A 27484-nucleotide genomic window follows, 5' to 3' on the forward strand; every position below is an offset into this window, starting at 1 on the left:
GTGGCATGCTCCTGGCCACTGCAGCCTCGACCTGATGGGCTCCAGCGATCATTCCGCCTCAGCTTTCCAAGTAGCTGGAACTACAGGTGCTCGCTACCACACCCGACTACTTTTTGATTTAGTGTAGAGATGAGGTCTCGCCAAGTTGTCTGGGCGGGTTTCGAACCCGCGGGCTCAGGCAATTCATTCACCTCGGTCTCCCAAAGTGCGGGATTACAGGCTGAGCCACCGAGCCCGGCCGAAACAGGAAAATCTTAACTGAAAATCTTGACATGAGAAAAGTGTGTGCAAAAATGGTCCCAAAGGAGCTCTTGTATCATGACAATGCACCAGTTCACACAACACTGTCTGTGAGAGAGTTATTAGCCAGCAAGTAACTATATTGGAACACTCTCCTTACTCACCTGATCTGGCTCCCAATGACTTTTTTCTTTACCCAAAGATATAGAAAATATTGAAAGGAAGACATTTGGTTGGCATTCAGGACATCAAGGGTAATACAATGACAGTTCTGATGGCCATTCCAGAAAAAGAGTACCACAATTGCTGTGATGGGTCGACTAGACACTGGCGTCAGTACATAGCTTCCCAAATGGAGTACTTCTAAGGTGACCGTAGTGATATTCAGCAATGAGATATATAACACTTTTTCTTGAATGAGTTTGGGAACTTAATTGTCAGACCTTGTAAATCAACCCAAATACCTCAGTTTGCAAGGATCCTAATTGAAGCAGAAATCCATTTTTCCTTGCCCCAAATCTAGCTCATAGAACAGGGTTTCTCAATAGCAATGCTATTGACATTTGGGGTGGGATCATTCTGTGTTTCTGGGCTATTCTATGCATTGTAGGATGTTTAGCAGCATCCTTGCTTCTACCTATTAGAAGCAAGGCCTCTTGGGCCATAACAAGATTCCCCACCCCCTGTTGTGACAACCAAAAATGTCTCAAACATTGTCAGATGTCCTCTAGGAGGCTCCATCGACCCAGGTTCAGAACCACTGCCATAGAGCATACTGGTAGCATACTGTGACCCAGTAATCTCTCTGAGCCATGGCTTCAACAGTAAAATGAGAAGGATAGGCCCAAGCTTTGGCCTGCTCCTGCACTGCACAGTTCTCAGGCACTTTCCAGGGACCTGTGTTGACCTACCTCTCCTCTGTAACCTGTGGCCACAGCGACCTGGAAAATAACTCTTGGATAAAGAGAGAAGCAGTCACAGGAATATGGTGAGGACTGGTGCGATAATGTATCCTATCGGGCAAATAGTAGGGTCTGAAAAGTATTTGGTGGTATTATTACTTCTACCACCTAATGTTTCTAGATATAATCAGGCTGATGGACAGAGACATAAACTTGGGGATGATCATGATGATAAACCGAGGCTCCTGCTGTAAATCATCCACAACTGCAGAAAAGTGCTAATGGTGGGAATAGGACAGGCAAATGTCGCTAAATTCTTTTTTTCTTTTTTTTGAGTTGGGCTAAATTCTTTTTTTCTTTTTTTTTGAGTCTCACTCCATTGCCCAGGCTGGAGTGCAGTGGCAAGCTCACTGCCACCCCAACATCAACCTGCTGGGGTCCGGCGATCCTTCCGCCTCAGCCTTCCAAGTAGCCAGAATTACAGGAGCATGCTACCACACCCGGCCAATTTTTTTGATTTATTGTAGTGATGAGGCCTCACCAAGTTGCCCAAGCTGGTCTCAAATCCCTGAGCTCAGGCAATCCTCTCTCCTCAGCCTCTCACCTAAATTCTAAGTTCTGGGCGGTCTTGTCTGACTTTGTGTACTTTGTTCAGCTGCAGTATGATAGGTTTCCCCATCCAGGAAAAGGGATTTGTTTTGTTTCATTTGTTTCCTTGGAATAAAGCACTGTAACTGCCATTCCCTGGAAGGATGCTGCTTTGGAAAGCCAAGATGGGACTTCCACTGAGATTTTTGTTTAAGGGTGCCATCTAGGGGCGCCTCTGTGAATCTTCTAATTCCGCCCACTTCTGGCAGTTATGTAGGCCCCACTGGGTTTTGCTTGTCCTTGTCTGTTGGCTTCTTCCTCCATCACATCCTGCATTTCCTCGTGGCTGGTATCCTAGCATCTCTCCATAGCATGATGACTTGGATCTCAATGAACATTCAGTGGAGCGATAAAATAAATCCACATGCAGCCTCTCCTATGTCTTTCCACAAGTACGTGCTGCAGTGGACTGAATGTTTGTGTTTCCCACAAATCCGTATGTTGAAATCTGAACCACCAATGTGTTGGGACTAGGAGTTGGGCCTTTGTGAAGATGATTAGGTCATGAAGGTGGCACCCCCGTGAATGGGATCAGTGTCCTTATAAAAGGGACCTCAGAGAGCACTTTTGCCCTCTTTGCACATCGTGAGGATGTCATGGAAAGTTGGCAATCAGCAACCCCAGAAGAGGGCCTTCCCTGGAATGGGAGCATGCTGGCATCCTAATCTCAAACTTCCAGCCTCCAGAACGGTGATAAATGTCTCTTGTTTATAAGCCACCCAGCCTATGGTACTTTGTCATAGCGGCCTCAATGGACTGAAATACTTATTCTGGCTTAACAACTCTTTTAGGTCTCAGAAAAGATCTGCTAGGAGCCCTGGACTCTGAATAAGAAATGTGTGAAAATTTCCCAGAAGCTTGAGACCATAAACTGTTAATACCACAGGGATGGGGACAACCTAGAACCTAGCTAACCTCTCTTCCCCATATTTACCAGATTTAGCAAATAAAAACACAAGACACTAAGACTGGAATTTCAGGTAAGCAACAAATGACTTTCTAGCACAAGTATGGCAAATATTGTTTATTTTTGTTTATTTATTTAGTAGAGACAGGGTCTCACTATATTGCCTAGGCTGGTCTCAAACTCCTGACTTCCAGTGATCCTTCTGCCTCAGCCTCCCAAAGTGCTGGAATTACAGGCATGAGCCACTACATCTAGCCATGGCCCAAATATTGAATGGGATATACTTATACGAGAATTTTATTTACCTGAAATTCCAGTTTAACTGGGCATCCTGTATTTTATGTAGCAACCCTATGCACTTAGAGTTGAGGTGATTGAGAAACTTGAGGCCGAGTCCTCTCTGAGGAATTATCCAACAGAAGGTTGTCAGACAACAGTTCTGCAACAATTCTGGTGCAAGTAAGGTGGCCTGGGGGAATGGCACTTTCATTGTCTTTGGCAGGTATTTTATTTATTTTTCATCTTTCCTCAGACTACATGTGGGTTTTTGGTTAAAACCACATGTGGAACAGATTCCATAATCAGGTTCAAGTTCCCACTTTGCCACTGACTCAGCTATGGCAAGGTTAGTTCATTTAGTGTCTCTGTTTTCTCACCCATAAGACTTGGGATAGTAATGATATTTATCTTCTGGGTTTTTGAGAAGATTCAGAGCGATGATGTTCATGAAGTGCTTAGGACCAGCAGATAGTACACGCTCAGTAAATGAAAGCTGTTATTATTGTTTTGATGGTTTGAACACAGGTATACTTAGAACACACTAAATTTTTTTTTTTAACATTAAATTTTTTTTTTTTTTTTTGAGTTGAAGTCTCACTCTGCCACCCAGGCTGGAGTGCAGTGGCACACTCATGGCCACCCCAGTGTTGACCTGCTGGGCTCAGCGATCCTTCTGTCTTAGCCTTCCAAGTAGTGGGAACTACAGGCGCACACTACCATGCCTGGCTAATTTTGTATTTACTGTAGAGACAAGGTCTCACCAAGTTGCCTGGACTGATCTTGAATCCGTGGGCTCAGGCAACCCACTCGCCTCAGCCCCCCCACAGTGCTGGGATTATAGGCTGAGCCACCAAACCTGGCCAAATTTTTTTTTTAATTTTAGAGTTGTGTGATACAAGTAGGTTGCATGCAGGTGAAGTTTGGGCTTCTATCTGGCCCTCTCGCCTCCTGATAGTGAACTAGATGCCCGCTGTCCTGCCATGTGCCCTCCTCCCTCCCCCTTCCCTTCCTGCCCTAGCAGTGTCCAGCATCTGCCGATCCCACCTTTGTGCTATTGTGCTAATGTTCAGGGCCCACTTATGAGTGAGAACATGTGGTATTCAGTTCTTTGTTTCTGTGATAATTCACTAAGTATGATGGTCTCCAACTGCATCCAAGTTACTATGATTTTGTTCTTTATGGCTACGTTATATTTCATCAAAAGCTCACTAAATTTTAGATGGAGGCACATTTACCACTTACTTACTCACTCACAAGGTCATTGGGCTTATTAGCTCCATCTCAGGCCCATTCTTCACTTCAGTGGATTACAGTCATTGTTTTTTTTTTGTGGAACAAGTGGTTTCACACCCAGTGTAAGAGGCCTGATAGTAATCCCATTTCTGTTTACACCAAAGTCTTAAGCCCTTCCAATGGCTCATTTATTCCAAACACTATTTGTATATATACTTTATAGTAAAGAGTACAAATGTAAGGGATGAAGCTCAGGGTTATTCTGAAAGTGTGGAAAGCCCCACTTTGAGGAAAAAGAGAAAAGGTGATGGAAGTATTTGGTGCTTCATAGGCTCTCAGAAGTGTGTGTTCTGGACAGGTGCTTTATGGAAAGAGCTCTGGACTCGAAGTCATCAGGACAAGGCTCAAATTGTACCAGTGCTACTTATGTGTCAACTTAGGAGAGTTTTATGTCTCTCAGTTTTGGTTTCTTTGTCCTTAAAAATGAAAGTATCATAGAGTTTGGGGGAAAACTAAATGAAAATTAGATATGCAAGCATGGTACCCCAAAAGAGCTCAATAAAACTACTTTGGTTTTGAGAGAATTTTGAAAGTGATCACATAATATGTACTTTGAATATTTGGGCAGCAACTAAAATTGTTACTTGTATGCAAGTAAGTGTGTGTGTTTCTGTCTTTATCATAATATCGATGATAGCCACAACATTTATAGAGTGGTCACTCTTTCAGGTGACTAAATTATCCCAGCTTGCCTAGAACTGAGGGGTTCCCAGGATGCAGAACTTATGGTGTCAAAACTGGAAAAATCAAGTCGGACACGGTGACTAATGCCTATAATTCCAGCACCTTGGAAGGCCGAAGTGAAAGGATTGCCTGAGTCCACCGGTTCAAGACCAGCCTGGGCAACTTGGCGAGACCTCATCTCTACAATAAAGCAAAAAATCAGCTGGGCATAGTGGCATGTGCCTGTAGTTCCAGCTACTAGGAAGGCTGAGGCAGAAGGATCGCCTGAGCCCAGCAGGTCAAGGCTGCAGTGGCTGGGAGCATGCCATTGCCCTCCAACCTGGGTGACAGAGTGAGATTCCAATTCAGAAACAAAAAACAAAACAAAAAAACTGGAAAAATCCTAGGCAAACTGGGATAAGGTTATCCTTCTATTATGTCCAAATGACTCCATAAACAGTATCTCATTAATCCTTTAAAGCAACCCTACGAAGTAGGTATTTATATTATTGCCATTTTACAGACAAAAGAAATTTTTTATAAACAAAAAAGAAGCTAAGCAATTTATTTAAGCCACAGAGCTCATTGATGGGAAGAGCAGGATCTGAAGTCAGACCTGTCCCAATCAGACTGTAGAACCCAGGAACTTAATCACCAATCTATGTGCTTCTAATCTTTCCAAATGTGATCCCTTGTTGCCATTCACTCTGCATTCCTGGAACATTGCTAAACCCCTTCCCATCTTCTCCTGTCACCAACATTTCCTGCTGCTAACTGGGCTTCCAGCAAAGGGAGACTCCAGGACATGGAGCTAGGTCAAGCCCAGTCTTGTGTGTAGGTACCGCAGAGGCCCCTCCTTCCCTTAGCAACAGACGCTGAGGCCTGGTTACCATGCCCAGGGCCAGCCTACAAGCACTGCCAGTGTTAAAGCAGGGAGAGGAGGGGAAAAGTGCAGGCTGCCGGGGTGTTGTTGGGGGATGCTTTCTCCCTCTTTGTATTAATATGTAACTCTACTTCAGTCTTTCCTCTACAGTGAACTCAGTGTGTTTCTGGAAAACTTCCCAAGAGAGGAGCCACTCAAGGGAAAGGAAGAGTGACCATTGCGGAAGGAGCAGGAACTGGAATTAAAAGCCCAGCAGAAAGCCAATGCTGTCCCCTCATCTGTAGCTTTCCTATCTCTCCTCTTCTACCAGGGAACTCCTCAGGGGGCTGAAGTCTATGATCTCAGAGAGGCAGCCCTGTGAACGGAGCTTTCAGAACATCTAGAAAGTTCCGTGGTCGGTGTCATGTCCTATTATGCTGTAAGGAAGTGTGAATTTCAGAGCAACTGGATAGGAGAAGAGTGTCCCTGGAGAAACTGAGAGCTCTTTATTCATTTTAAAAAATAGCAACAATTAGAGTGGATACCAGTGACATGGATTGTTCATCTCAGAAGGTAGGTGGGAATTTTAAGGCATGTTTCTTTGTTTACCTGTATTTTTAATGTGTGGGAATTTGAAAATACATGTGAAGGAGGATGTTCTGATCATAGGCCAATTGTCATGTTAGATTCCCTTGACTGCACAAGTGTGTTAATCATATTTTTACATTGTCTTCTTTGAAATATAATTTTTGCTGAATTAGTCTTTTGGACATCTTTTAGTTTTGCTATAAAAAATTCAGGAATAGATGCCTGTCATTCTTTTTTTTTTCTCCCTTCCAGGGCCATTAAACCATATATTGCAACCAACAGTTTTCTACTCTGGCTGAATATTAGACTATTCAGGGGAACGTCTTAAAAGCAGAATCTTGGTCTGACCCCTAGATTCTGATCCAGAGGATTTGAGGTGGGGCCTTGGAATCTATATTTTTAACTAAGACCCAAATGATTCAGGTCCTCAGGTAGGCATTTGGAAACTGCCTCTGTGAAGGACTTGCAAATGCATGTGTAATCAGAAATAAACTGCCTAAAAGCAACAGTTCTACTCAATCTACCAGAATCTTGATTATATATGCCCAAAGAAACATTTTAGAAAACCTTAGAAAATTCAAGTAGAACCTATGCCTGAAATGAAAACTACCTGAAATTTACCAAAGGAAAGACTTAAGCACTGATGCTTTTAACAAACCATTTACATAGTCAGGTAGTTCTTACAATAATCTCCATCTCTTTTCCTTAAAGTTGCCATGGAGAGTTCTTAGATATGGTTTTAAAAAACAAAAAAAAATCCAACTCTCTTTGCTCTGTTCAGAAATTGATGTCTAGATCTGCATGTTCCTGTCCCATGGACTGAGATGTCTTCTGCTGTCAGGGTGTTTGTGACTCTGTGTGTAAGTTAGGCTCTGCCTGTGAACTAGCTCAAAGTTTGATTTGTTTGATTTGTTTCTGCTTCTCTCCATTGTGTTCCGCAAAATGTTCATAATTTGCTTTCTTCATTATCCTCATTATCCCAAGAATGGTTCATCTGTCTGTTTTTATGACATGGCATCTCTGTTCTGTAATCTGAGCACTCTGTTATCAGCTCAGCTGCCTGTATATCTCTCCCTTAGATGACCATTTCTCAGTTTGGAGGGACATAAATATAATTCAGTCTGGCTCAAATCCAAGAGAATTTGTGGGCTCAAGTAACCAAGAAGTCCAAGTTGGATCTAGGGGTCCAGTTGATGTCATTGAGAGTCTTTCTTTCTCCTTCTGGTGGTTCTGCTTTACTCTGTGTTTGCTTTTTTCTAAGGCAGACTTTCTCCTACATAAGGCAAAGATGGCTGTTAGGAGCTCTGGTCATAAACATCCTCACAATCAGTGACCCTAATGAAAAGACAGTATCCTTTTCTCAATAGCTCTAGTGAAAGAGTCAGGAAATCCTCTGATCAACCCAACGTGATTCTCATGCTTACCTTTGAACCAATCACTGTGACTAGGAGGTTGGAATAGGCTGTTGGTGAGACCTGTGTCAAATGCCTTGCGCTTGAGCCAGGGACTGGGATCAGCCACACTATAAGGTCTGACAAGTAAGTTTGCTAATTAATCCTAGAAAAAGTGCTACATACCTCATTGCTGAATATCACTACAGTTACCTTTGAAGTACTCCTCTTGGGAAGCTATGCACCAACACCAGCACCTGGCCCACCCATCAAAATAATTTTAGAACTATTTTTCTGGAGTGGCCATCAGAGCTGTTGTTGTATTATGCTTGATGTCCTGAATGTCATTAAAATGTCTTCCTTTCAATATTTCCTGTATCTTTGGGTAAAGAAAAAAGTCATTGGGGGCCAGATCAGGTGAGTAGGAATGGTGTTCCAATACAGTTATTTGTTTGCTGGCTAAAAACTCCCTCACAGACAGTGCTGTGTGAGCTGGTGCATCATCGTGATGCAAGAGCTCCTTTGGGACCATTTTTGCACACACCTTTCTCATGCCAAGATTTTCAGTTAAGGTTTTCCTATTTCTCTATCGATGTTTATTTGGTCTGCCATACTTCTCACAGTCAGCCGACAATTTTGACACACAATTTGATGAATTTTTGCAATGTGTTCATCAGTTTTGCTCTTTCCTGTCTGTCCTGGCCTCTCTTCATCAGCAATGGTTTGTGTCCCCTCAGAAAAACATTTTATCCATTTGTACACTGCCATTTTCTTCATGGCATTATCTCTATAAACTTGGAATACTATGTCTCCAATTTCACTTCCACTCTTGCCAAGTTTAACAAGAAATGTAATGTTTATTCGTTGCTCTAATTCAAGCTCAGACATTCTCGCAATGGCACACAAAAACATGCAACGACAATAATGAACACCAGTCAGTAAGACACCGCCACATAATGACACGAACACAGCTGTGAGACACTGATATGCCAAGGTTAAGAAACCTTACCGAGTTGTTTGTACAGTGTTGCCAACATAAACACACAGTGGCAAGTTCACAGACTTCATTGTCCAACCTTGTATACAACAAAGATTAAAGCTGGAGTAGAGCCAGTTATGTGCCTAGAGCTATATTCCATTTCTTTTGTTGTGATGAATAATTTCCCAGTTGGTGTCAGAGCATGAATCATCAGAAACATAAATGCCACACTTCCTAAATAATGTTAACTTCAAGTTTTTGTTTTTAGAGATGGGTTCTCACTCTGTCACTCAGGCCGGAGTACAGTGGGGTGATCGTAACTCACTGCAGTTTCAAACTCCTGGGCTCAAGCAATTCTTTTGCCTTGGCCTCTTAAGTAGTGAAGACAACAGGCATGGGCCTGGGTAATTTTTAATTTTTTTTTTTTTTTTTTTGTAGAAATGGGAGTCTCACTGTGTTGCCCAGGCTGGTTTTGAACTCCTGGCCTCAAACAGTCCTCCCAACTTGGCCTCCCAAAGTGCTGTGATTGTAGACAAGAGCCATTGCACCTGGTCTAGGTCAGAGATTTTTTAGGGTTAACTATTCATTCCCACTCTTGTTGTAACTTACTCAAGATGTCCAAATTGCATGTTGTTTGCTTGTTGCTCTTTTAATGAAGATTATTATTTGAAATAGATTTAAAAACTATGCCAAAGGGAAGCTCTCCACTGACCACAAAATCTTCTCGCTTGCAAAGACAAAATACACATAGCCCTAATTTATCAATCAGTATATGTCTTGTACCTGAGATCCTGAAAGAACCTGTGAGTGACTTCATACTCTTGAAAACACTGTTGCCAAAATCTTCCTCAGATAGTATAGTCCCTGCTAATTTCCTTTAAGTTTGATGCTGAGATTTTTCCATTTTGTTCACCTCATCAGTACAGATCTGGTATTCATTTCAGTAGTGGAGGGGGCTCATGAAGATGACTGGTCAACTTTCAGATCCTTGTAATTGAGGTCAAGAGCAGAGTCAGACACAGTGATTTAAAGCAATATAGCAAAGTGTGTAAGATGAACGCAACATTGTCAGTGGTTCTCAAATGCATCATGTTTGAGTTAGGACTCAAGCACTTCTACTTTTAATAAAATTCCACTGATGAATATATCTGACACATCACAATTTTTGAGAACCACTGAATCAGTGAATTCTACCGCTGATTTTACCACTAGATAAAGTAAACTCATTCTGTTTTTAAAGATCCCAGACTCAGGAATCATCTTTCTTTATGATTTTGCATGTTTTTGTTGAATGTTAAAGTCTACCACCTTCCTAAAGTAATTTGCCACATAAGTGATTTATTGATATGTTTTGGAGGCATGTTTTTCTTGCTGTTTTCAGTGTGTTGGCAGTCAGAATGATATATATTTCAAAGTCACTGAGGCTGAGTGTGGTGGTTCACACCTATAATCCCAGCACTTTGGGAGGCTGAAGCAGGAGGATCACTTGAGTCCAGGAGTTTAAGACCAACCTAGGCAACATAGTGAGAACCTCATCTATATGATAGATTGATAGGTGATAGATAGGTAGGTAGGTAGATAGATAGATAAGCCACTGACTTAGAAAACAAGTTGGTCTAGTATGTAGCTGGAATGTATTACCTTTTCTCTCTGAGCCTTATTTTCTTCAGCTAGAATGCAAGTATGAAAAAAACTCATAAGGTTGTATAGTGCCTGGCACATAATAATTTGAAATAGCAGTAGATCTTATTGCTGCTCTCTTTGTTGCTATTTAATAAGGTAGGTAGTCCAGGGGAGATAATGGAGGTCAATTTGAGTCATCAGTGAGGGGTTGGAGGAGGAGGAGGACAGCTAATAGCTGAGTCATATGCCTCTTCCCCAACCCTACCAATTATGTTTCATGACATAGTTTGCAGACCCAAATAAATCACGTTGATACAATAATGTCTCAATTTACACATTAGTTAAGCCCAAAGTCATTGCCTAAGGTGGAAATCACAGAGAGCCAAAATTGCCCTTGAAAATCCCCCACACCACCTTTAAAGTGCTGTACAACGTCACCTCTCAATAAGTCCAGACCAGCAATTTTTCTTCCAGTGTTGGGACAAATTGCATAGCCCCAGATGAAGTAGTTGCTTTGCATATAGAGGCTGTTTTTAAACAATTTTTTTCAATAATGCAATCTCTTTTGGCTCTGCTCAGGGAGGTTGAGGGGCACTTAGGACCTGAGAGTTGTCATGGGAGCCACAAGTGCACCCCCACCTGAGGCTTACTCCCAAGTATGTACTCACTGAATGGAATGGTGAACTCAAACAGCTGCGCTTTTAAATAATATTTTTCCTTTTCACAGGAAACACAGAGAGTTACTTATGTGTGTGTAGACAGAAAATGCAGTGCCACTGCCTGAGAGAATTTCTCTTTGGAACTTTGCATATGTGAAAATGCAGGAGTCAATTTTTTTTAAGTTGCCCTCTTTAGTCATTCCCTAGGGTAGGCTACCATGGATGCTTTCAGAATCTGGCCTCTTCCTATGAGAGAAAGTAACCAAATTTGCTCATAGAAGGGAAGCCATGGAGGAGTTGATGATTAAAAAGTAAAATGGGGGCTGGGATGGGGGGATTGGGGAGATATTGGTCACAGGATACAAAATTTCAGTAAGATAGGAGGAATAATTTCAAGAGATCTCTTGTACAGCATGGTGACCATGGTTAATAGTATATTATATTCTTGCTGGGTATGGTGGCTCACGCCTGTAATCCCAGCACTTTGGGATGCTAAGGTGGAAGGATTGCTTGAGCCCAAAAGTTTGAAACCAGTCTAGGCAACATAGTGAGACCTCATCTCTACAAAAAAATAAAAAAAAATTAACTGGACATGGTGGGATGTGCTACTCAATCTTCTGAGCTGGCTGAAGTGGTAGGATTGCTTGAGCCCCATAGTTTGAGGCTGTGGTGAGCCATGATTGTGCCACTGCACTCTAGTGTGGGTGATAGAGTGAAATGCCAACTCAAAAACAAAAAACATAATATATTGTATTCTTGAGTAATGCTACAAGATTGGATGTAAAGCATTCCCACCACAAATATAATAGCCATGTGAGGTAATGCATATGTTAATTAGCTAGTTTTAGTCATTCCACAATTTATATGTATCTCAAAGCATCATGTTGTATATGATAAAAATACATACAATTGTATTTGTCAATTTCACAAAAACGAAGCATACTTAATGGATGGGGGGGGTAAGGAGGGTGTTTCGTGAGCAGAACTTTGTGCCTAAAACCTTTCCTGGGAACCTCTTTTGTCCTTACCAGCCCAGAGACTTGGAAGTCTTTCCTAATTCCTGAAGGGTGTCTTTGTTCCCATTTCCCACAGATTGCCAAAAGTGACTCGATTCATCACATGAGCTACTCCCAGATGCGGCCAGAACTGCCCCCTCTCCCTGCTTCTGTTAATGAGGAACCATCTGAACTCTATCAGGTATGCACACCTGCCTGCCAGCTCTTCTGTTGAGGGTAGCGAGTGAAGAACACGTCCTGTCTATGTAGGCAACTGGCAGGTACTAGTGGGGGACCAACAGTCAGACTTGAAAATTGGGATTAGTGGCTTTGGTCATTTTTGCCACCAGATGAGGCTGCAGCAGTGTGGGAGAAAGAACTCTGCAGTTGTACAAAGGTGAGTTCGAATCTGCCCTCCCCACTTACCTGCTGTGTTGTTTAAATTCTCTGAACTTCTGTATCTTCCACTGTGAATGAAGGCCATTCATTATACCTACCTTAGAGCCACATCCTTAAGGAATAAAAGCAAGACATGTCAGTTACCTACCTCAGAGTTATTGCTGAATGCCAGCTATTATCCCTGATGTCAGAAATCATGTTCACAGTGGTAAGAGAGTTATAGTCAGTGTCCATTCAGAAAGTATTTTCACTGGGAGTGCAGAAGGTAGAAGACAACACAAGGCATGTGGAACTCTTGTCTCAGTGTAAGCAGAGCCCACACTCATTGGGAGATGTCCCTCATTATGTCTCACTATGTACCTCTTCCCTTGTAGACTGTCATGTCGCATAGCTTTTATCCTCCCTTGATGCAACGCACATCATGGACCCTGGCTGTGCCCTTCAAAGAGCAGCACCACCACCGTGGACCGAGTGACTCCATTGCTAACAACTACTCCTTGATGGCCCAGGACCTGAAGCTGAAAGACCTGCTGAAGGTCTACCAGCCAACCACTATCAAAGTCCCTAGAAACAGGACCAGTCAGGGGCTGCCATCATCAGGTACTTGTGTCAGTGTGTCTTACTTGCCCTTGGAGAAAGGGGCTTTGGAGTGAAACTTCTACTCCTGGGTTCTAGTCCTGGCTCTTTCTCTGGCTGTAGCTACCTCTGGAGAACTTCATAGAGACTCACTGTTCTCATCTATGAAATGGAAATGATTGTAATGGCTAACATTTATGGACCACCTACATATGTCAGCACTATTCTATGTTCTTGTGTTATTGACTGCTGCATAACAAATTACCCCCAAATTTTGTGGCTTAAAACAACTGCTGTTTATTATCCCACAGTTTCTGTGGGTCAGGAATCTGGGCATGACTTATATGAGTAGTTTTCACTCATCATGTCTCATAGATGTGCATTCAAAGTGTCTACCAGGGCCATGGTCATCTAAAGACAACTAAGGGAGAATCCTCTTTCAATCTCGCTCACATTCTCAGGTCCTTGCTGGATTGTTGTCCATAGACATGAGTTTCTTGCCATGTGGCCTTCTCCATAAGACAGTTCACAACATGACTTCTGACTTCCTTTGGAGTGAGGGAGGGAGAGAGCAAGAGAGTGAGAGAGCGAAAGAGAGAGAGAGAGTCAGCAAGACAGAAACCATAGTCTTTTTTGGAATGTAATCTTAGAAGTGGCATCCTATCACTTTTGCTATATTCCATTTGGTATGAGTGAGTCACCAGATCTAGCCCACACTCAAGGGGAGATTACACAAAGACATGATATCAGGAGATGGGGCTCTCTGGGCGCCATCTGGGAAGCTGCTTACCACAGTACTTTCTATGTATTAACTTATTAATTTGCACCAAGTACACATGTATCTGCTTAAAGATATCCTATAGTAACATTTGTTGGACACATGTTGGAGCCTCTCAACCTGCTCTGTTTCTCAGAATCATTTTCATATTTTTCATTTTTCTATCTGTACTGTGTTTGTGTAAATTTCTCAGTTATATTTTCCAGTTCACTAATTTTCTGTTTGAGTATTGAGTTTATCATGTCTAATGAGTGTTTTTTAAATTTGTTTTAATGACAATGTCTTTTCATTTTCAGATTTCTTAATGGGTTCTACTTATGATTCCTACTTCACCCTCCAATTTCTTACTCTATTCTTATAGATATCCCTTTCAATATCACTTGGAGGATTTTTTTTCCCAAGTGGTTCTCACCAGTGTTGTTTATTAAATACACATGCACATCTCTAGGATGATATCTCTGCATGTTCCTGATGCAAGGACCTGCAGCAAACATTAAATATCCAAATGTTCAAGATTTTAATACACAGAAACTTAAGTTTCCTGCTGTAGTTGCTAATTTCATGGTCATTGTCTTGGTTCATCTGGGATTCTATAACAAAATACCATAAGGTGAATGACTTAAAAGCAATAGAAATTTACTGCTCACAGTTCTGGAGGCTTAAAAGTCTAAATCAAGGTTAGACACTGATCACAGATTCAGTGTCTGGTGAGGGTCTTCCTCTTGATTCATAGACATCTGTCTTCTCTGTCTCCTTGCTGTGTGGTCTCATGGGAAAAGTGGTGAGGGACTTCTCTGGGGTCTCTTTAATAAAGGCACAATCTCATTCATGAGGATTCATGAGCCCTCATGACCTAATCACCTCTCAAAAGGTTCCATCTCCAGATGCCATCATGTTGGAGATTAGGTTTCAACATATGAATTTTGGAGGGACATAAACATTTGGTCTACAACAGTCATCATGTAATATTTTTCTTAAATAATAATTTGAATATTACTTTTTCCTGTGGTACCTCTATACCATAGAATACTATACAGTCGTAAAGAAGATGAAATCATGTCCTTTGATGCATAGTGGATACAGCTGGAGGCCATAATTCTAAGCAAATTAACTCAGAAACAGAAAACTAAATACTGTATGTTCTCACTTATGAAGGGGAGCTAAACACTAAGTATGCACAGGCATAAGGATGGGAACAGACACTGGGGACTCCCAAAGGAGAGGGAGGGGGCAAGGATTGAAAACCACCACTCTCAGAGTACTGTGTTCACCATCTGGGTGATGGACTCAATAGGATCCCAAACCTCACCATCATGCAAAATACTCATGTAACAAACCTGCATGTACACCCCTTGAATGTAGACATTTTTTTTTAACATCATTTATTTATTGGTAACATGAATTCAAAGCAACTATACAGCTTTTTGAAAATACTAGAACAAATTAGGAAATCATGACACAATTGCCATCATCAAATCTTAATATTCAGAGAACATCATCTCCACAAGGTTGACCTGAAGACACTCAGATTCTACCAGTTTTTGAGGTGTTCCACATTTAAGTAGTGTAGGCACTGCAGTTACTTTCAAGTTTTTTCTGAAGTCATTATTTGGGTCTTTCCAATAAGGTTTTTCTCCTACTTGGCAGTAGATGAACACACATCCTTCATTAATATGCTTCAGCCCCTCTCATACAACTGGTTCAGGCTGCACGCAGTCTGGGCCCCAGCTCTTTCCTTCGGCGTCCTTAGAACCGGTAAAATAGGCGAAAATGGTCTTGCCATTGTGCTGCTCCACTGCCCGCTTGAACTCCTCAAAGCCGGACACGCTCACCTCCTCGTACCGGGCCATCGGGAGAGCGTGCTGCGATTACGGGAGTTGTCCTCGGGTCCGGCCCAAATGTAGATATTTTTTAAAAGGTCACATTTTCCCATTTTGTATTTCTAAAAGTATTGATGTCTGTGGAGAGCTAGTACTAATGGCTTCCAGATTCAATTGTCACAAGAATTCCTAGCCATACCAGAGAATTTGAGCATGAACTGGTAAGATGCTTTCTTCAGACAGGAAAGGCACTGGTATCTATTATTCAAGTCCTTGCTTGAGTGGATTTCTGCTTATTATTCATTAAATATATTTTTGTTTTGAGGATCTTAAACATTTATTTTGGAGCTGTACTGGTACTGCTGGATTATTTCCATTTTGTGCATCACCTGCAATTGTTGAGTTTATTGGCTGTCTTTTAGTACTGGCTTTTGTTGTGTGTTCTGTCATTTTATTTTGCAGGCTTACATTGAGGGCTTTTATGCCCCTTCTTGCTGCATGCGTCACCCTCCTTTTTTTTTTTTTTTTAATTGAGGTACAGTTCACACATAATAAAGTGCACATAGGCTGGGCTCGTTGGCTCAGCCTGTAATCCCAGCATTTTGGGAGGCCAAGGCGAGTAGATTGCTTGAACCTGCGGGTTCGAGACCCACCCTGGCAACTTGATGAGACCTTATCTCTACAATAAATCAAAAATTAGCCGGGCGTGGTAGCGCACGCCTGTGATTCCGCCTACTTGGAAGGCTGAGGTAGAAGGATCGCTGGAGCCCAGCAGGTTGAGGCTGCAGTGGCCGGAGCGTGCCACTGCACTCCAGTCTGGCCGACAGAGTGAGACTCCAACTCAATAAACAAATAAAATTCACATATGGGTACTTAAATGTAAAGTTCATGCATTTTGACAGTTGTTTATATAAATAGCCACCACCCAAACAAGATATAGAGTATTTCCATCACGAGAGAAAGTTTTCTTGTGTTCCTTTCTAATAAATTCTCTCCCCTATTCCATACCATTCTACCCCAGAGTAATCACTTTCTGATTTCTCTCACCATAGATTAGTTTTGCTTGTTCTCACATATAAATGTAATCATACAGTGTGTACTGTTTTGATACATTCTTCTTCATAATCTAGGTTTTTTTCCCCCTTATCCCTTTATCTGGCCTCTTAGGACCCCAAATTATCCCTGGTGTTATACTGGTGACCTGGGGCTCCCATCCTAAGGAGATATTTGGGGATCTCATAGATCTGGTCCCTGAGGCAGTGTGAAGTTTGGGCTAGCTGTCGCCAGCCTTTTTTCTGTGCTATCTTTAGCCTCCAAGTAAGTTGAAGACACATACACCTTATCTGCATGATGTTACTGCTATCTCTTCAGTCTGTTTTTATGGGTGCTGAAGCCTTTCTTTAGTCCTGGCTGCATGCTGTGAGCCCAGTTTAGTTCCCCACATCATGGGGTGCTTGGGATTCTGTTATTCACCAGGGATCAATCTTTTCACTACTTCTACCTGGTTTTGCACCCAGAAGCCAAATTTATAACTTTTACTTCACACTGTGTTTATTTCTGGCTCACATAGAAGAGCATCTTGGTGAACAATGCAATGTTTCTTTAAATTATAAAGAGTATTTTATCTGTTATTGTTGTGTTTAGAATATTCTAAGATGCTCAAAGTATGAAATCAAAATACATCTTAACTGTAGTTTTCAATTATCTTGAGTCTCTCAAAAGTATTGACTTAATATTAGTATGTCTCTAACACTTCTCTACCACTTATTATTTTCCTTAGGCTAGAGACTTTAGCAAGTAACAATATCTAGCTAAAGTTTAATGATATAATTTTTATAACATTGATTGGATTTATTTGTAGTTGCCTTCTATTTATTGCAAATGATATTGGTTTTTCCATTTGCAATAATTATATACTTATTGTTTTTCTATTTGTGATAATCATATAACATTTTCTTTAAAAATAAATGCATTAGGTTTAAAAGCATGGGTCTATTTAAAGAGAAATAATACAACAGATGCTTAGAAAATAGAGTATATAATGTTGAAAAGCACACAGAATAGGCAGTTATTAATAGCTGTCAAATATATGGATTGATGGAACATATGGCCATAGCCATTTTACAGTTGGGGAAGCTGAGACCTGAAGTAATGAAGTCACTTCTTCAAGGTCACACTAGTTATGAGTAATGCTTAAAAGCCTAGAACTCACATCTTCCCATCATATCGTGTCCACTCCCCTTAGTGTACTCCTGGACTGTTTCAAGAGTCATGTCCCTGTGACAGAATAGCCCAAGGGCCCTGCCCATCACTGATGTCTTTCTTCTCCATTCTTCCAGCAAATAAAAGCTCATCAGAGCCCATCACAAAGAAAATGAAGTTCTCTTCCAGAAACAGAGAGGATGTCACTGGGTAAGGTATCACTGTGGGTACCATAGGATGCAGGACACTGTGCTGAACTGAAGAAGGCTGTGGTTTCGTTAGAGCCACACTCTGCTCCTTGGCTTTAAAGTATTCCCAGACACCCACTGACTCGTGTGTTTTTCCACCAATCAGCTTAAGCCACTTTTTTTTTCTAGTTTGTAAACAAAAATTAGCCATCTGAACAAAACCGTATGACATACCTATGAGTTGTTCAGTGGTTAGGGTCTTCTTTGATGTACACACACATGCCTTTTGATGACACAGAGGAGAGAGGTTTCTATGGCAGAACCACATTCATCAGGTTGGAGAAAGTAGGCTGACCCCACAGCACGTTTGTGGTGAACCAAGCACCGAGGGCCGGGTTGTGTCTACTTTTCAGGACCAAGTCAGTTTTCCTCACCTCAACCTCCTCACCCTTGAAGAAGGAGGTGGAGACATCTTTGACACTCCCAGGAAGCAGACCAATGAGTCCAGAACAGCAGATTGATGTGATGTTACAGCAGGAGATGGAAATAGAAAGTAGAGAAAGCAAACCATCGGAATCAGACCTGGAGGTGCGTTCTTGTTTTGCCGCCTTTCTCATAGTTTCTGAGTATTACTCTTGACCTTTCAGTGATTCTAAACGAAAAAACTGTAGAATCACTTGGGGAAGGTTTGAAAAATACCAAGGTTCAGACCCCGTGATAGACACAGGGTGCAGTTGTGTGTGTAAGTGCACAAGTGAGAGAAAGAGAGTTCTCTACCCTAATAAGTCATAGAAACCTCTTAGAATTTAGGTTACAAAAATGATGGCCCATAGTTTAGGGTTGCCAGATTTTGCAAAACAAAAATCAGGACACACAGTTAAATTTGAATTTCAGATAAATAAATAATGAATAATTATTTAGTATAAATATTCTCAAAGAGTCTTATAGTTTATCTGGCAACCTTGCCATAGGATGAATTTGACCTGTGGATGTGTTTTTAGAATGAGAAAAGTCTCACATAAGCTGCAATTCCAATTTCCCTCGAAAATGTTAAAATATTTGGTGCCGAGCTGTAGCTACCTCCTTTGGATTAGAAATTTATCCCCCAATTTATCACAGTCCCCACCATTCCTTATTCTTTTCTTATGTCCAGCCAAGTTTCACTCTAACATTACCTGCCTGGCTCCAGGTAGACATTTGTGTTTCCAACCCCTATTTTAGAAGAACAAAGCTCTAGAGTAAATAGCTTGTGGATTTATCGTGTATAATAAAATGATTAATAATAAAAACTCACAGTGACTATGTACCATTGGCAAAATTTCATGTTAAACCCTCCTAGCTACTTGACTGTATTCAAGACCCAGGTTCTATGATTATCCTCATTGTTCAGTTGTGGGAACTAGGGTGTAGACTGGGCGTGCTCAAGATTACCTGGTAAGAGACAAAAGTAAGGCTAAAACTAGATCTGGCTGATACCAAAATCTCTGTGCTCTTAAGAGCTCTGCAACATTTCTCAAACTTGCCTAAAGATCAAAGGAACTCCTGGGGTGCTTGTTAAAACCCCCTAACTGCCTAAGGAGGGGTCTGTGAATCTTCATTTTAACAAGAGCACTACTCCCTCTACCAACCCCACACCCAGGCAATTCCCTTTTTTCTTTCTTTCTTTCTTTCTTTCTTTCTTTTTTTTTTTTTTTTTTTGTGAGTCAGGTTCTCTCTCTGTTACCCAGACTGGAGTGCTTTGACACGATTAGAACTCACTGCAGCCTTGACCTCCTGGACTCAGGTGCCTCTCCTGTCTCAGCCTCCCAATTAGCTGAGACTTCAGGCACCTACCACCATTCCCAGCTAATTTTTAAAATTTTTTTGTAGAGATGAAGTTGTGCCATGTTGCTCAGACTTGTCTTGAACTCCTGAGCTCAAACAATCTTCCCGCTTCAGCTGCCCAAAGTACTGGAAATACAGGCATGAGCTACCTAGCCTGGCCTGGGCAATTCTTAAAATCAGGGAAGTCTAACACTACTGCCTTATATAAGCTGCTTCCACAATGTTGGAAGGAGGTGACCTGCAATTACTGACTGCAGCCTCTTCTGACCAAGGCTGCTGGCACTGAAGCTCAAAGCTGATTTCAAGCCCCTTTCCCATACTTTGTGCTTCTCATCTATCTGAAATTACTTATTCCTGGAGCTGCTCTGCCATCCAGCAACTCAGAGGCAAACTCTAAATACACAAAACTTCTTGAAGTCACCAGGTTGCATTGGTCATTTTTGTTTCATATGTGTATTTGCGTTGCTTTTTAAACTCAAAAGCCCATGGTTGGATTAGAACTATCGGCCTGGCTCGGTGGCTCAGCCTGTAATCCCAGCGCTTTGGGAGGCCGAGGTGAGTGGATGGCCTAAGCCCGCAGGTTCGAGACCCACCCGAGCCAATTGGCGAGACCTCATCTCTACAATAAATTAAAAATCAACCAGGTGTGGTAGTGCGCCTGTAGTTTCGGCTACTTGGAAGGCTGAGGCGGAAGGATCGCCGGAGACCAGCAGGTCGAGGCTGCGGTGGCCGGGAGCGTGCCACTGCACTCCAGTCTGGGCGATGGAGTGAGACTCCAACTCAAAAAAAAAAAAAAAAAGAAGAACTATCACATGTCTCACTCGGACTTTAGGGATACTTTCTCCCACTGACAGCTGCAATCCACAGGATCAAAGTGCTTTGTAGAGGATCATTGCTGTTCCAGAGAGTGAATTATTTGAGTGCATTTAAAGAGCTTGCCATTCCTCTTTTTGTTTTTTTTGAATCGGAGTCTCACTCCTTCGCCCAGGTTGGAGTGCAATGGTACACTCATGGCCATCCCAGCATCGACCTGTGATCCTTTCACCTCAGCCATCCAAGTAGCCGGAACTACAGGTGCATGCTACCACACCCGGCTAATTTTTTATTTACTGTAGAGACGAGGTCTCGCTGAGTTGCCTGGGCTGGTCTCGAACCCGCGGGCTCAGGCAATTTACTCTCCTCGGCCTCCCGAAGTGCTGGGATTAAGCCTGAGCCACTGAGCCAGGCTACCATTCCCTAAAAGCTCTCAAATATACTGACTTCATCCCTGGCCTCTGGCCTCTGTACTAACTTTGCTGTTTCTATCTGTGTGGCATTTGACAAGTCCTTCCTTCCCACCCACTGAAATCTCTCTGGCTGTGTTTAAATCCTTTGGAGTCACGGGGAAAACTTGGCAGTGATCTTGCCATGAGTGTGAAGTAACAGGCCCAGGAAGCACTATTGTAGCAGGTGAAGGGTGAGGATGAGTGCTGTGTGAATAGGGTCCCTTGATAGCTGATGGGTGGGACACATGGGCACAGGTATTCAATCACAATCACTTTCTTTTTTTGGTTTGTTTATGGAAGAGATACTATTACTATCTGACCAATGGAATTCGAAAAGACATGATTGCTCCCCAGGAGGACGAAGTGATGGTTCGGATTTCAGAGCTGATTTCTAACACACTGCTGACAAATCCCTTCCTGGAGCCCCTGCTAGTGGTCCTCATGCAGGAAAAGGAGAATGACTATTACAGTAGCCTCATGAAAAGCATCGGTAAAGTTGGGCGTAAGGTGGGGGGGTGGCTCTTATGTGGAGGGCCTCTTCTTTTTAATTTCTATTATTTTTATTTATTTATTTTTATTTTTGTAGAGATGGAATCTCATGTTGCCCAGGTTAGTCTTGAACTCCTAGCCTGAAGTGATCCTCCCAAAGGGCTGGGATTACAGGCATGAACCACCACAGATCCAGCCTAGAGGGCACCTTTATTCATCTCACTTTATCAGTTGCACTGAAAATGCCAAACATATCATTTAGTCTTTAGTTCAAATGCCCTACACCCCTGTCATCACTAACGTCGACACCAGCACTTCCCACATTAGTGTGCGTCCTCCCCTGGAGATCTTGTTAAAACACAGATTCTGATTCAGTAGCTCTGAATTTGGGATCCGAGGTTCTACATTTCCAACAGGCTGCCAGGTGATGCAGATGCCACTGCCCCCGGGGCAACTCTGAGTAGCAAGGGCCTGCTCCAACTTTAGAGTCTAGCTCCAGATCTGCTTCTTCTCTCAAGTTAGTTTTCCTCTCCATAGCTCTCAGTGGTCACTCCATCCTCCACATTGGTAGCACTCCTTGTCTACCTTCAACTCATCCTGCTTTGAAACTTCTATGCCTTTATTTCTGTATAGGTAATTAACACTGGCATTATCGGCTCATTTCCCATTGATTTTGACTCCCTTGCTAGACCAATAATTCTTTGATGGTGAAGAATATATTATTGATCCTCACTCCCTTTCATTCTTATCCCAGTGTCTGGTGCACACAGTAGGTCATTGGGAAATACTTGGTGATTGGTGAATAATGTGAGAAACATACCAAGGTGGGGGGGTGACCCTGTTAGTTCCCCAAATTGCTGTTCTATCTGGACAACAGCTATCTTCACCAAGTTGTCTAGGTTTTTGTTTTTGTTTTTGTTTTTTTTTAATTCTCTTAACTTTCTAATGGTGTCAGCATAATGATCCTATATTGTAACAGAACAATATAGGATCCCGATGACTCCTAAGAATAAGCATGTAAGGTCTTTCAATTATAGATCCCAACTTACTTCTCTAGTCTTAGCACCTTTAACTTCACTACTTGTACCTGATATTTCTGCCACAGCATAGCTCACAGCTGCTTGAGCATGACACACAAAAGTGATGACATTGCACCTCTGCTCCTAACACTCTTCCATTCTTTTCCTATCTAACTCATTCTTTGTGACCCAGCACAAATATTACTTCCTCTATGAAACTTTACCAGTCTTTCTTTCCTGAGCATGTAAAACATTTGTTCTCTATTTTCCATTTTGAAGGATCTGTTGTCATCCATTGTGTTGGCATCACACAAAATAGTTTTCCATGTAATTGTTTTGATGTGAGAAGCCAATTAATGACTAATGAGGTCTAGTTTATTGTTAAGTATTATGCTAAATATCCTAACAGAACTCAAACCCAAGTTCTGAGTGCTCCAAACGGTGAAATCCTTCCTGTGAAATACCTTCAGCAAGAAGAAAAACACCAACAGAGTGAAGCTTTCCAGTTGAGTTATACCCAGGGGGATTACCCGTGACCTTGGAGATAGACAGAGGCTCATTTATATTCTGAGTGTTGAAGCTTAGAGCATGGGGTGCTCAAGGTCCCTGCTTAATAACAGGGTGTTTGTTCTCTTGGTTGTAGTTGATTACATTCTCATGGACCCGATGGAGAGAAAAAGACTCTTCATAAAGAGCATGCCCCGCATGTTTCCTCAAAGAGTGATCCGGGCCCCTGTGCCCTGGCACAGTGTCTACAGGAGTGCCAAGAAGTGGAATGAGGAGCATCTTCATACGGTGAACCCCATGATGCTTAGCCTGAAAGAACTGTGGTTTGCCGAGTAAGAAGTGCTTCCCCTCCCTTTTCGTTCCCTTTCTTTTTTGGCATCCACCCAAAAGTGAGCCTATTGTGCTGGGCACGGTGAGAGCAGCTCTGCCCTTGCAGTGAAATGAAATGCCTAAAAATCTTGGACCAAAAATGTATATAAGCTATAAGAGACAAGTTTCCACGGAGGCTTAAGTGGCCCTCCTTTGTGCTCACAGAGCACCCAGTGTCTGTCTCTAAGCTCTAGAGCATCCTGTTTAAGAGCATAGACTTGGAGCCAGCCTGCTCAGTTTCAGCTTCTAGTTCTGCTACTTCACAGGTAATATGGGTGTGTGCCATCACTTCTCTGTGCCTTGCTTTCCTTGTCTCTCAATTTGGGATAATAAGAGTTCCTACTTCATAGGATTGATAGGAGCAATAATTAACTGAATACACGCAAAGCACTTAGAACAATGTCTGATGTAACGTAAGTCCCCAGCAGGTGTTGATTTGCCATGTCCTCCATTAGGACATTTATTACCCTAAATGATGATTGTGTGTTTGTTTGTGTCTCCCTAACCTGTGAGATGTATGGGGGCATGGGTGTTCTTACTTTATGTAACTTGGTGCCAACACAAGGCTGGCAAGCAGTGATCTCTCAGTTATTAATGATAAATTGGTCGCAAGACATGTAGAAATCGAGGGGAGGCAGGGATCACTCTTTTCTCTTTTTTACTGATTGATTGATTGATTGATTTAGAATTGGAATCTCATTCCATTGCCCAGGCTGGAGTGCAGTGCACTATTTAACTTTAAAAGTTCTAGGAAGTTTTAGTGATTGGTGAACGGTGGAAGGTTTGGGAACTCGAGTGTGGATTAAGTTCTGAGGAAAGAGCAAAACCTGGCCTGATCAATGTGGGAAGTTTGTTGGGATTTAGTGAAAGTTGAATAATAGGATTATTGAGTGGTGGCAAGGGCCATATTAGGGTTGGATATCAAACATGTGTGGCAACTGATGTCCTCAGATTTTATTTTTCCCTAGTGATACTGTGTGCCTGGTCAGGTAAGATGAAGACAAAGTTCATCACCTCCACTAAAAAAGACTAGAAATGTAAGCTTTGGGATTTTTGGAGGAAGAGGGAAAGTTATTAAGGTAGATGGTGTTAATGAGAGACAGGAAATGAGATGAGCTGAGAAAGTGGGAAAGATCTAGTTTGGAAAGTAGTATTAGGCAGTGATAATTTAAAGGAGTGCTTTAAAAATGAATGGAATAGGTGTCAGGAAGAGAATTGGTAAACTTGTGAGCTTAAAGAGTCCTTGGGGAGTATGGCAAAGGACAGGACATCCATTGACATGGGAGAAACAGGCAAAGGCAAGCATGCCATGGAGAGGGCAGAAGGAGATTCTTCTGTTTATTCAACAAATATTCGTTGGGGGCCTACATCATATCATGTAAGGTACCATGCCAAGGAATGCTGTGTCTGGCTTGGTGAACCTGCCCCCAGGATGAGTGGTCTTGCCTACAGGGTTGTAGGTCAAAGTTCTGCCTTGACTCATTACAGAAACTCTCAGGAGCTTCATTATATCTCCTTTCATAAAGGCCTTGGCCTGAGTTGCTCCATGAGTTCCAACAGGGTAGTATCAGCATGGCTTGGAAGAGTAGCCCAGAAGCAGCACTTTTCTAGTTCCATTTCCTGCTACAGGATGGCCATGCTGCACAGTGCCAGTGGTCACCATACACATAGAATACTTTATGAATGGTGCCCTCTGTAATCGTTCCATGAAACAGCATTAGACAGCCACATTTTTGGTTGGCTAAGCCTGATGGGCCAACAGGAAGAAGAAAAAAAAGTGGAGGGAGCTTGGCCATTTGGGGAACTCTTTGTTACTTTCTACCCCTCCTTATCCATTCCTACTATCCTACTGATACCCCTGGAGTTGTCCAGCATCAATAGTTTTAGGGTCTGTTACTCAAACATGAGCTAGAAAGTGAATATATATTAGGTACAAAGACTCATCTCTCTCTTGGCTTCCAAGTTGTTGTTAAAGACATTCATTTTTTCATTTATTTAAGTCATTCATTCATTTAACAAATAGTTGCTATGTCCTGGTATGTGCTAAACGTTGTTTTAGTGTAGTGGATACAGCAGTGAGTTGTATTTTTCTAGGGGGAAGACAGGCAATAAACATAATAAATAAGAAAATTTTATGTTATGTTAGAAAGTGATATATTCTATGGAAAGAAAAAATAACCAGTGTAATGGGCTGGGGAGCGTGGTTTGTCTGGGGGTGGAGTGGGGCTACTCACCAATTAATACTTTTGTCTGAATCTGAAAAACCTCTGTCCCACCTACCTTTTCTCCTCCTGGGATGGATGCAGCTTAACAATGGGGTGCATTGCTTGGCAAGCAGAGCACCCAGTCATTTTGGCCCCACAGATGGGACACAACCTGCACAACCACACACACGGCTGTGGGCAGCCTTTGCTTATATGCTGTGACATGTAAGTCATGACTTGAAGGTGAAGAGGTTGGCCCTGTGGTTGTTATGGGGATGTGTATTACGGGTAGCAGGAACAGCCTGTGCAAAGGACCCAAGCAGGAGCATGCTGGGGTGTCCTGGGAACAGTAACGTGGTGAGTGTGCCTGGAGAAGAGTAAGTTGGGGGGGAGGGAGAGGTCAGGAAGGTGATGGAGAGAGTGAGGAATAAAAGAGAAGGCAAAGGATACAGAGGGCCTGGCAGGCCCGTAAGGACTTGGGCTTTTTATTCTGAGATGGGAAGTCATTGGAAGCTTGTGAGCCAGTGACATGAACTGATTCATATTTTGGAAGGATACCCCTCATGGGGAGGAAAACTCATTTCTTCTCACTAGCCAGCCTTTCTTCACTCTTGCAGTGACAGGAGTTATAGGCCTGGAAGAGGTAGGTCCATGGGCCTTTTGGGTTCAAGCCAAAGCAGTCCTCCAAGTCGCCTTGAGTAGCTCACCCAGAAGTCACAGCGAGTTGTGGGTAAAACCCACTTGATGGTGAAGATGGCCCTGTCATCTGGATCTTCATTGTTGTAATGGATTTATCCATTTACTAATAATAGCTGGCAAGTTGCCAGCCAGCCAAATTCCCTGTCGGTGGGTTTTCCAGAATGAGGCCGGTACAAGCCTCATGAGTTGACTCATTTATCTCCTCCTTGAGAGAGTTCTTTTTAACCAGCCACTTCCTACTCGAACTCCCAGATTTTTCAGGTACACAAGAATTGGTTTTACTCGGCTTTAGTTTCCTGTCATTGAAAAAGAACATATACACCTTTGGCTTAGGAAGTTTCTCCCTCTCTTTTGGCAGATTTAGGGACCTCAGATTTGTTCGAACAGCAGAATTACTGGCGGGAAAATTGCCCCTGCAGCCTCATGAATACCAGGATGTGATCCAGAAACACTGCATGGAGGCACACCAAATCCTTCTCAACAAGTCAGTATCTGGCCCCGGGATGGGGTTGTGTCACAGGAGCATAAAGACTGAAAACGCTCTGAGAGGAAAACTGGGTCCCAGCCTAGGGTTTGTCCATTGACATTCTTCTCTTTCCTCTTCCTTGCGTGTCGGGTTGGTCTTTGCCCCTCCCTCTGCCTTTTTCAAACTCTGTCATTACCATTCCTTGTGAGGGTACCACTCCCATTCCCTCCTCCTGGAATCCTTGAGACCTTGCTGGAATACAGGATAATGCATATGAATGACTTATAGATGGTCCAGATAAACAGATGACTCAGATGGTCTGGATAAACAGTCTCAAGGTTTGGAGGTTTTCAGATACATAGGCAATTTTTTTGTCTTTGAAAATGCATGCAGTATTATATCCAGAGCCAGAGAAATTCCCTTATATAATACCTACTGATGGAATTCCTATTATCAGAGAAAATGTATATGCAATAATTGGCACATAATAGCTGCTCAGTAAATATCATAATTCTTACCTCTATGACTACAACTATTTGTCGTACTTCTCTGATTGCTAGAGTAGTACTTTTCTAGCAATCAGAGAAACTACATAATAGAGTAAAAGGACCAATAGTTCCCAACTGGGAGACATGGGAGGAAAGGAACAC

The 27484-nt window shown here is 42.3% G+C and overlaps 1 protein-coding gene and 1 pseudogene across 2 annotated transcripts in view; one reads left to right on the forward strand and one right to left on the reverse strand.

Moving 5' to 3' along the window:
• The first annotated feature begins 5847 nt into the window (after window positions 1-5847).
• DNAH3 (dynein axonemal heavy chain 3) overlaps window positions 5848-27484 on the forward strand; it is a 201401-nt gene continuing 179764 nt past the window's right edge. Inside the window, exons 1-9 of the mRNA XM_021712292.1 lie at window positions 5848-5911; window positions 6126-6367; window positions 12127-12231; window positions 12803-13028; window positions 17942-18014; window positions 18406-18580; window positions 21382-21571; window positions 23233-23428; window positions 26727-26852. Of these exons, the coding sequence (XP_021567967.1) occupies window positions 6347-6367; window positions 12127-12231; window positions 12803-13028; window positions 17942-18014; window positions 18406-18580; window positions 21382-21571; window positions 23233-23428; window positions 26727-26852 (1112 nt within the window). The 5' untranslated portion in view covers window positions 5848-5911; window positions 6126-6346. The remainder of the gene's footprint in view (window positions 5912-6125; window positions 6368-12126; window positions 12232-12802; window positions 13029-17941; window positions 18015-18405; window positions 18581-21381; window positions 21572-23232; window positions 23429-26726; window positions 26853-27484) is intronic.
• Window positions 15154-15639, reverse strand: LOC103260317 (annotated as a pseudogene). Its single transcript, XR_002481952.1, has one exon. The product of XR_002481952.1 is annotated as a thioredoxin domain-containing protein 17 pseudogene (transcript).

The sequence above is a fragment of the Carlito syrichta genome, unplaced genomic scaffold (assembly GCF_000164805.1).
Source record: "Carlito syrichta isolate Samal-C Ts95f unplaced genomic scaffold, Tarsius_syrichta-2.0.1 Scaffold303175, whole genome shotgun sequence".
Taxonomy (NCBI): domain Eukaryota; kingdom Metazoa; phylum Chordata; class Mammalia; order Primates; family Tarsiidae; genus Carlito; species Carlito syrichta.